Below are 11641 nucleotides of genomic sequence, written 5' to 3'. Positions count from 1 at the left end.
TAGTCATTTATTTAATAAATGACTAGACTAGCTTTACATAAAACTGGTCTACTAGAGTTGGATGTCCCTATAAATGCGCGTGAAATAAGTTTAAGATGAATTACTTTGTTTCAAAATGCCTACAATATTATGGAGCCTACAGAATTTGAACCTGTCAGCGGAAAAAAATTATGATGCCACTGTGGATATTATACTTATCAAGATCTCAGAAGACTTCTGGGTGGTAAATTTAAAATTGATCATAACACTTTGAAGGTTTTGTATGAGAGAACCCTGACTGGTGGGTTGACCAAATTAATCAAAACTGACTTTATTTATCTAACTCCATTGACTTTGTACATGTACGTAGGTAGAATCGATACTTCAAAAAAACCCACTGGATGGAAAGCGGATTAATTTTTTATCGATATTTCCCGTCTGCAAAACGAGCTTGGGTGAAATATTCCAATACCAACCTGATATCAACAGCAAAAGCATATGCAACGATACAATAACTCATCTAAATATCTCTAGAAAAGATGAATGAGGTCATGATTATCTCGGCAGATATGTTGCAAAAATTTTATTAAAATAAATGGATGGACATCACGATTGTAACAGAGTCAGTAGACTAGCAACAGTAACAGGAACTTTAAAAAAGATTCAATATTATTGAAACTGGTGGTATATTTGTAGATAATTCCGGTACTATAGCGGGAGTAATCAAATATGTAGGGTCAAGTGTGGCATTTGCCACATTGTTGGGCAGATTAGAACAAAATTTACAGACCAATCCTTTGTTGGGGTGTGATATAAAAGTTACTATAGGAGTCACAGAACCCTTCATATTGTACTCTATAGGTAATCCGGCTTATGGATATTTACCTATAATAATATGCCCTAATGATGTAATAAAAATAGAACTCGGTGAACTTGGTCCTACCTTAAAAAAAGATGCTACTTTTAATATTGGTATCGTAACTACTCCGATATTATAAATGGATGGACATCACGATTGTAACCATAAATTTTTGTATAAAATGGAGATTAATAGGTTTAGAAAGCAATCTGGTAAAAGTTTGTTTATTACCGTTTTTCCGAAAAATGCTCTGATAAAAGGCGTGTTATTTTATAGACCGTATCAAAACGGGGAAAACCTTTAAATTGAGTTTTTTGATGAAGATGCTAATTTCATGCTCAAGCGAGCTGAACCGATGACAAACAAGCTACACTCTATTGAGTTGATGGTTTTAGGGATGACGCCTTGCTATGCGAGGAGTTCAAATTTGTCTACATTCATTGTAATTTATTCAAAATAAATGGCAACCATAGTTATGATGATAGGTGGGGCGATTATAAACCTTTTGCTTTTACAAGTGGCAACTACTTATTTTCCAGATTGATAGTAATGATGCCCAAGAAAAAGCAAAAAGACACAAAGCCGCTTGAGAAAAACTCAATAAAGAACAGGCCGGTTACAACATCAGAAGAGCAAAAAATCAAGATTGGTTAAACACCCAAATATCTAGAAAGCAAGAGACTACCAATGATATATATTTGGAAAACTCACCTCTGATCTTTATCAAAATTTATGCAGACAAAAACCTACAAAACTTCCGCTCCCGAATTTAAAAGAGCCGACATTAGACTATACACCTAGCGAAGAACAGCAAAAATATGAAATGGTGTTTGTTGGAGTGGAAGCAGCGGATAGCGTTGCTGGCGCGATTGCAGCTTTTAATATGTAAAAAAACACTCTTACATATTTAAGACTAATTAATATACGTTTGATAAGTTGTTCATCCTATACCCATCCCTAAAGTCCATAGGTGCTCAGCAAAGAATGAGACTACCTCCGCTTCACTTTTTAGTAAAGTTGATACGAATGACCCTATTATACCGGGTAACGCTGCTGCCGCTTTTTTCCCTAACCCCTTTAAGAAAGATGCCAGTTTTTTAAAAATTATTTATTACTATGTTGCCATCTCTACCACTATCTCCACTACTATCTCCCCTACTATCTTCCTCACTATCTCCACCCCTATCTCCACCACTACCAGAACTGGGTTTCACTATTAATCCAATCAATAAACGTATAGCTGATAGTAACGCCCCAATGATTAGTCCTTGCTCGGAAAACAATAGTTTAATCTTTTCCCAAACCGTTAGTCTATCATCTTTGAGCTTTTTAATAGTTTCTTTGATTGATTCGATTTGCCCATTGGCCTGCTCTCGTATGGTGTTTAAACTATCTAAAATTGCCGTTTTTTCTCCTTCCAATCTTTCGATCGTAGCTTGAGCATCAGCATTTGCAGGATCTTGTTCGAGTTTTTGTTTTTCCGCTTCAATGCCTAGCTCTACCGTTAGGAGTTTTGATATCTGAATCGCAATAATTCCACAGAGAGTTTGCGCTGCTTGATCTAATCCTCGTATCTCACGCTCAGCAATTCCAGATTCGCGGAGGTTCGTTATGGTATTAGATTGATTGTCTAAACTCGTTGTAAGATTATCGTCATTGGTTTCCGTGATTGGAGACAGTTGTTGTAGAGAATCTCCTTCTAGAATGGCCATTTCAATGCTTTCTGGTTGACTAGTTGTCAGTTTAAACAATCCTAAATTGCGTTTGTCTTGAGCCGTAAGTATAGACGTGTTAAGTTAACCAAACTTTTCAAGGTCACGCTTGTTGGTTAGATCTTTTCAGTCACTGTCGCTGCTCAAGTATTTTAAATAACCATTTTCCGTTTTTCGTAACTAACCTCAGACGGTACACGAGCGAATCCTTGCGATTTATAATAATCTTCTACCACTAAACCTAGTCTTTGATTTTCAGTCATATCTTTGGCAGGATCATATCTAGAAGGAGATGGGAGTTGTGATCTCGCATCGGAAATGGCTGGCTGTATGGCTTGTTTTAATTCTTTCTCTGTTTTTGGTTTTTCTTTGATGATTATAATCAAGAGCAAACGTTTAAATTCTGGACTCACTCTACTATCAGACTTTGCTTGAATAATGGTGTCTATTTCTGGCAATCTGGCTTGTTTTAAAACATAATTGGCATTATTTTCCAGATCGTTGACTAAGTTTACAGACAGTTCCAATGCAGGATTATTAAACTTCTGTTGCGCAACAGACGTTTAATAATCCGGCATTGGAACAGACGCAACAGTCTGTTGCGTCTGTTGCGCAACAGACATTTCGGGCACATCTTCCTTATCAAGATCTCTGCCTTCTACTTCCATATTTACTATATAATAAATGTATGAAAGTGAATTAAACCACAAAGTGTCTATGAGAAATAGACAAGTATAAAAGAGCATAAAGTACCCACAAGAGTAAACCATAATCCATCGGATGGGAGTCCTGGCAATGAGCTAGTTGTTAAAATGCAAAAACTAATGGAGAAAAGCGTCATTTATCCCCAACTGTTAAGCCTGACTTACAATTTCACACTCGATGCTGGTGAAGACAAAACCAACATTCCCGATCATCTCACATCAGCTATCATCGGAAACTATAAAATGATCATAAATGGAACCACCATTACAGTAGTCGGACACTAGTAAATGTAATCATTTGGCTATATATCGCGAGTTTTGGTATCCTAAAACAAGTACAACACAGAGTTGACTATTAAAGGTATCCAATCAGAAGCAACTAAAAAGAAGAGACATAGTATTACCGAGGCTGTCGCTGATACTCTCGGATCAATTCACAGTGAGAGATATGCATTTCATCTCGGATCTTTTTTGACTGATGCGGCTTTTACTCCGCAAGCTTTTCATAACGATATAGAGTTTCACTTTAATTTCACTAATGGAAAATACAGGCTTAAAAACATTTGCTTACGACTCGACTACATTCTCGAGTCTAGTATAGCCGCCAGTATCATACAAAAATATATAAACCACTGGCATATTATAAACGACTATAAAGCGCACAGGACTAAAGATGCTGCAAAAGAAGAATCAGACTTTGAGATTAATGTAGTCGGTGCGTTTGAGAGTCTGAGAGCGATACTTGTGTTTTTTAAAGCCGACAACACCCCTACTGTCGATTATCAGTATTCGAATATACAGCACATCAAAGTAGATATCGACGGCGCCACTAATCCCTGGTTGAGCAGATGCAGGGTCATTACTGACGGCAGTTTATTCCAAAATCTAGAAAACTTGATCAAAAGACATTCGAGAGGCAGAGATCTCAGTGGACAAATCTTTTTAAATTATTATTGATGATTGTAGCGCCAAAAAAGATTTAAACAAACATCGTACATCACTCAGCAAGACTGCATTTGCTGATCAACATGCCAATCTGACAACGTGGTTTATAATGCAGCGTTACGTATCAGCGCCCAAAGATTTTAGAGAAAATATATATTGGATTCTGGTGACTAAAAATACTTGCAAAAAGTTTTTTGAACTGCTAAAGAGCAAAAATAATGTTATACCTCAAGAAGAGCAAGACGAAATAAAACAAGGTTTGGTCAAAGACATCATGCTGTTTATCAATGTCGATTCCGGAGAGTATCGGTGTCTAAATAAATGATTGATGTAATATTTCATCTGTCCAGAATAATGTTCTTTTTAACATTGAGTTACATTTAATTCAAAGGCTATAGACTCTTTGTTTGTATAATAAAATAACAGAGAAAAATGTAACATTACCTCCGGAGAAACTGTAGATACTACATCGAGTATAGACATGCGCAAAGAACGACTGGAAGCGGCTCGAATAAAAACTAAAGACAATCTAAACAAGATGGGAGCTCAAGAAATTGAAAAGCTTTATCTCAAGCACAATCAAAGTATTATAGATAGTATGTCTAAACAGTGGACTAAATTACTTTAAAAAACGTATACAACTTTGGTTTCAAAAGTACTTCCAATAACGAATGAAACGAGTCTGAAAGGCTCTTTAAACGAAGACGCATTTCAAAATAAAGCCATAAAAAAAGCATTCATTCTGTTGTACTTTAAATGGGGAGTATTTTTAGCACCTCTTACATCGGCTTTAAATACGACTACTTATGTAGACTATCGAAAACTGCAAAATAAAGCATCAATAAATGGAAGAGAAGAACCCGAATCATGCAAAACTGGAACGTAAAACAGAACCTAGTGATGAGCTTAAAGATCTCGCTTCCAAACCTAGTGAGGATGAGCCAACATACAAAATGTATACTTTACCAGGAGTAATTGTAGCTGGCATAGCGTATACACTATGTCAAAGTTTCAAAGGGATAACACCACAACCCCAAGTCTCACAACCTGCACAACCCTAAGTCTCACAACCTCTACAACTCCAGGTCTCAAATCCTTCAGTCTCGACCGCAAAACAGAAAATAATGTGAGATTATATATTAAAATAAATGGCAGCAAATGATACGGTAAAAGATGGTGTTAATGCTTTATATAATAGAGTTTTAATGGCGTTGAGAGTAGTAGGATCTCAATACTCGTTGACAAAAATGTGTTTTAAAAACAGGCCCACTAAGTTTAAACCAAAAGCCTCGCGATGTTGGGTTCAAAAATGGCGGTGAGTACCTTTGTAATAAAAAAGTTGCAAAACAATGGACTACCAAGCGTTATATAGAAATAATTTTATATTTTATAATATAAAATTATTCTAGTTCAATGTAGAGACCTCCTGTATCCTGAGGTATGACTTGAAATTGCTCTCTCGTAAATGTTGTCTTCAATACCTTGTAAGGTATATAATGAAGGTTGATCATCAAAAGGTCGTATTTAATCAATCAAATACGCATCTGTAGACCGAATTGGATCCATTACTCTATATTTGTTATCTCCAGCTGCTTCTCCTGGTTTGTATAAATATCGAACAATCGAATCTATAGGTAGCTCATCGTGTTCAAGATCTTCATCTTTATATTCGGAATGTGGCACACTCTCCAGTTTTATTGCACCAACTGGTTTCATATTATGTATCATTCTAGTTTCTTCATTGCTAATAGCATCCAAAACATTGGATAGTTTACCGACCCACTTGCTATTAGTTTGTTTAGTTTTGATTTCTTCATTTTATTGGTGAGCGAACAATTTTTCTGATAAAGTCCTATTAAATGTCTCTACAAATGCTACTTTTTTCTTGCCTAAAGACTTTTGAGTTTTAGTGTCATGTTTTTTCATCAACTTGATAAACTCACCCATAAATTCTCGACCATTATCACACATGATAGTTTTTGGATATTTTAGCGGAAATCTAGAGTATATTTTTTTGTATAGCATTTGAAGCTTCGTTGGTAGTTTTTGTTTTTATTGATTCGGCTTTCTCGAGAAGCGATATCTATTATACTTAAGCGTATTTGTACTTTCCATCATGGAGTAAATATAAAATATCTGATGAGTATGATTTGGTTTGTCTTGATGATAATGAGGATATTTAACAATCTTTGGTTTAGGCTTATAAATTTGATATACCGGTTGTCTATCTAACCAATACTGTATTTGTTGTTTCGTCAATTCAGGAAACTTTTTGCGTAGCTTGCTAGAGGCTGAAACACCCTTTTGATAGCCAGCGGGGCTGTAATACAATTTTTGGAGTTTCTCCATTTAATGTAAATAATTTTTAAATTTACACAATTTTTATAAATGTCTCAACTTTAATACTATTTTCATCTCATCAACGCCTATTAATCATCTATAAAGTCTCATTTGATCAAGTGTTATATAGCCTGTATTTTTTCAAGTGAAAGTAAACACATAATTTTAACATTATTTTATATGATTGGTAATGCATGATACTTTGTTAATTAACCGATAAAACAAAATTTTAGCAGATATTTCTACTATTTTAGCAAGTTCAAAGTTGAAAATATATCTTGGTGCATTTACGTAGGACCATCACTGAATTTTATTAAAGCCGTTTCCCGTAAAGATTTCTTTACTTATTTGTTAGCAATTTAACGCACTTTATTTTCTTTTAACCACAGTCAGTTAATTACAATGGGTAGATGTCTTTTTGCTAGGTGTGAATCTGACACTAAAAGTCGTAGCATAACCTCTTTTAAAGTTCCTGTCTCTCAGTCACCAAATTTAGCAAAACTATGGCTATCTAAGGCAAAACGTGCCGACTTAACTTTTTGCAGACTACCTGCTAGTGCGGTCGTGTGCATTCGGCACTTCCATAAGAGCCAGCCTTATTTGGAGCAATTTGGGACAACTACAAGATTAAGAGTAAAAGAGGGAGAGGTTCCATTTCCTAATGGTGTTATACCACACATCAAGAGAGCATCGTCAAACAGGAAAACCTCAACCGGAAGTAATTTATGAAGAATTTTAAATAAGTATTAATAACAAATATAGTTATTTTATAATATAAATTAGTAAATATAATAAGTCAAAATATGTAGTACTGTACATTAGTACAAAGAAATGATTTGGTATGACTAGGTGACAATGAGATTCAGGCTAATTTGCATAGGCTACGTTTGATGTTAACATGATTCACTTGGATTAACTTGGTTAACTGAGTAAAAGTTAGTGAGGGAATTTAAATTTTCTGTTCAGTCTAAATTGTCAAAAATGCTCTAATTGTTCATAAAATATATGACTAATATTATCATAAAATTTGGATTCCATTATTATTTATGATTCATGCTACCATTACTAATATAGGCTTTACAGATCACTTGAAGCGATTAGCCCGCATGATTATATTTGTAGTATTTGCGTTGTTTTGTAACGTTGTTTCATCAAACAAAAACCTAATTTTTACAATCTAATCATATAATAATAAATCACAGATTTATATTAGACCTCAGTTTGTTATTGTTTGTGTTGGCATTTATATTTTCCTCTATAATTTTAGCAATCATCCCATGCAAGTATACAAACCATGTCGCTAATATTCACAGGAGCTTTCCAGGACAAGACAAGTTCATCCCGTGCTCTCATGAACCATTTGATCTGTGAGTGATGAAAAAATATATTATTTATACCCAATGTTGGCATGAAAGCTGCTGCATGTTGAATCTAATAATATATTCAGAAATATCAAAGCACAGAGAAATGTGTAACATAATATTTCATATATCACTTAGAATTCCTTTGGTTTGTGATATAAGAATATGTAGTCATTTGTTGCATAATAGTAAACAGAAATTGTAAAAAGGGTTAAATATTCTGCAGCTGGTTGACATTTGAATAAACAAAAACTTTGCAGATTTATAGTATCTTGAAAAATAACAACGAATAATTTGATGTTTACAGAGAAATGGAAAGAAAGATGAAATGGTTAATTCCAGAAAGTGCAGGGCACAAAGTCCTTTGTGATGCGTTAGGGCAAGGCAGACTGCTAAACAAATTGCATCAGTTGAATAATGGTCAACACACTGGTGTTTTAGAAAACCTCTACAGCCTCATATTAAGTTATGCACCAACGCGAATAGACTTTGATCCCCCAGGATATTTTACAAGAATTAAACTAGCAGTTATAGATCACAACGCGAATGTGGGAAGAGAAGTTCTGATTGGTAAGCTGTATCTGCAATAAAATTATACATGGATTATACTACTCTTCAGCAAGGATACCACTTTTACAGCTTGTAAAACATTATAGATAAATTTATGCAGAGATTATAATAACAGAATTGATAACTGGCTTTAAATTTTAATTATTGTAAAATTATTTATTAAAGATAGTGATGGGGAACTGAAAATGACAGTCTATTACTCTAAAGAAGCTAAAGGCTTTCGCACAAGAAATGTATATGCTGAAAAAAGGTTGGAATTTCGAAAAAAGCTTTTGAAGATTATCTGTAAGAAATCTATTGGATCAACTCGAAAAGTACATGCAGTAAGTCATACCTAAACTTTAATGGGATAAAAGCACACTTTTGCGTCAAGATGTTGGTTCAATTAATCACTATCACACAGTCTGCTGAATAATGCATGAACATACAGTCAACATGCAGTCATAAATTACTTTAACACTGTACCGTGCAACATTCTGAAATTACTATGATGGTGTAATATACAAATATTTGAATTGCAGGACAGAGCAGCTCCACTTTCAAAAAATCTTATAAAACCAGATGGTAACACAGCGAAAGAAATGCATAGGTCAAGATTTACATAAAAGTTAAACTCAATCCCTAGTTTTATGTGAGATATTTTTTGATAAAATTAATATAACAGGCTATTCAAATTATAAATATTATGCAGTTCTTTGTATAACACGATTTAGATTTATGTAACGTAAGCCGTTAAATGTGGTGTTTTTATGTCATGGCCCAAGTCAAATGATTGAAATATAATTATTTCTCAAACCATAGATTATTCACTGTACAAGTCTTGAACATCAGCTAAGTAACGTTGCTGTCAGATTCAGTTAAAAAATTTATAAAAACCATATTTTTCTCAACTCAAAACTGGACTTACATTAATTTCCTTCATTCATAATAAAAAGATCCACTTCATCTGCGTCATTCTGATCTTTATCTTCCGATTCCACACTTTTGAAGCCTACATAACTACCATTTGGATCAGGCCACATTGTGCGTATGTAGGCAACAACGCATGAAGGAATAACTTTCCGGTTTCTTTTTCCAAGGTACCCACATACAAAATCTATATAGTTTCTATAAGCATGGTGTCTGTAGTTTAAATTAGTCATGTTAGTAAACAGAAGAGCATCCCCTCTGAAGCCAAGATACCTTTGATGCTTGAACCATGAGAGTTGTATGGCAACTTTTCTTGATATCTGATGTATTAGTAAATTAGACTGCAGGATGCAGCTATTTATACCGGGAATATACTGATCATCCTGAAAGTTTGTATTAGCAAAATTTTCAGTGTAGTAACATACTTTTTCAATAGCTGTCGGCAAGTCAAATCAATTGCCACACTTGCAAAATTTATCTGGAGTTGCTAAGACGACAGTGGAGGTAGTTGTAGGCAAAGCAATTGTAGTTGAAGCAGTGGTAGTAATAGTAGTGCTCGTGGTCGTTGCTATACTATTCTTTGTTCAACATGACGATGATGAATCTGACTGTCGGTTTCGCTTGCGCTCATTGAATAGTACACCACTGATATATTTATATATTTTCCCATCTTCAACTTTGTCATCAATTGGGTAGCTTCTATAAGGAATGGTTGTTTTAGCTGTGAGTTTTTTAGCCATTGTATTGTGAACGTAATAGAACAACGACAGAAATAAATTTAAGTTGAAATATTTTAGCGATACGTGTATTAGCAATGACGGTCAAAGACGTGTTCTAAATGTGCACTTGTTTTCGGATTATCAAAATTGCGGAGACGTGCAATGTCTCTCACATTTGATCACTATTCAAGTCAAACGCTTCATGTCTCGTGATTGGATGATTGATTAAGAATCAGTGCTCCCAGTGGCGGGTCCGTTTCACACCCATTTTCGCAATGGCGTTATCTATCCGATTTTTGCAAAATACGCAATTGAAAAAAGACTGTATTCAGTTATATGTAAATGCAAGGGCATTTTTTGTTTTTAAAATATTATTCTGAGTATTTATCTGTTGTGAAAAATAATTTATATTTTGCTAAATGCAGTAAATTACACAAAACAAATAGTGTAAAAGTTGGCCTTCGTCAGTAAATTGTGTTTACTTTCCCTTTAAAAAGATTGTTTCTAATTCAGTTTTGTTTAATCTATATTGCTTTTCAACTGAGTGATGAGCTTTTATATCCTCTTCTAAAACTCGCAATAACTCGAGTCGCTTCATCTTTTTATAACTATTTATACCGCAGCTTTTAGCAATCTCTCTCAACACTAGTTCACCCTGTGATCTCTAAGTTCAGGTGGTAGGCGGTAAATGACATTCTTTTTCAAATCTTGAACAGAGCATTGCTGGTCTAGGTGTGCCCCATTCATAAAAACTTATAGGTTCATTTTCAAAATTAACAGACCTTCATAAGGTTTTCCTGTTGGCTCATTTTCTAAAATAAACAGACTTTCATTTGGTTCATAATTTTGCTTTCGTTGTCTCGGTTGACGATCCTGACATTCGTAAAAATATAATCTTTAGGAGAATAAAAATACATCAACATCATCAAAACATCTCATTCATCCGAGTCCATTAATATAAATTAAGGCATTAATGGAATCTTTAGCATTTATTGTAACTTATCTTCAGTCCGCAGCACATAGTGATAGGTCTGTCCACTGTTGTCAGATTTTTGTTGCAAGCCGTTGTATACAAATCTCTTGCCGAGCGTAGCATTATCGGCTATGCATTTTGGCATAAAAACTTTTAGTTCTTTGGAATCATTATTACAAATTGTGACTATATACGAGTTGTATTTAGTTGGCTTGGGGTTGGCTAATACGATGGTATAAGGAGCTGTTTGATCTAATGTAGCTAGTTTGCTTATTGACTCGGTGGTTGCTTTAAATTCTGTACCATTTACAGTCTTGCTATCCATGCTTATTTATTAAAAGATTCGTTTAATATAAAAATTGGCTAGATTAGTATGCTACAGGGGGTCGCTTACATTGCGGTTGAACCTCAATCTCGTATATCCCATATTTTATATTTGAAACTATATTTCAAAACTTATATTTCAAACTTTTATATTTCAAACTTTTATATTTCAAACTTTTATATTTCAAACTTTTATATTTCAAACTTTTATATTTCAAACTTTTATATTTCAAACTACATTTCAAA

At 34.3% G+C, this 11641-nt stretch overlaps 1 protein-coding gene across 1 annotated transcript in view; it reads right to left on the bottom strand.

Annotated features, from left to right (window-relative positions):
• Positions 1-3944: 3944 nt before the first annotated feature.
• The window catches only part of LOC137400962 (uncharacterized), a 34913-nt gene continuing 27216 nt past the window's right edge, over positions 3945-11641 (bottom strand). Inside the window, exon 11 of the mRNA XM_068087299.1 lies at positions 3945-4090. Coding sequence (XP_067943400.1) covers positions 3945-4090 — 146 coding nt within the window. The remainder of the gene's footprint in view (positions 4091-11641) is intronic.

This window comes from Watersipora subatra, chromosome 7 (genome assembly GCF_963576615.1).
Source record: "Watersipora subatra chromosome 7, tzWatSuba1.1, whole genome shotgun sequence".
Lineage (NCBI taxonomy): Eukaryota > Metazoa > Bryozoa > Gymnolaemata > Cheilostomatida > Watersiporidae > Watersipora > Watersipora subatra.
This window is presented reverse-complemented; position numbering and strand designations above follow the sequence as displayed.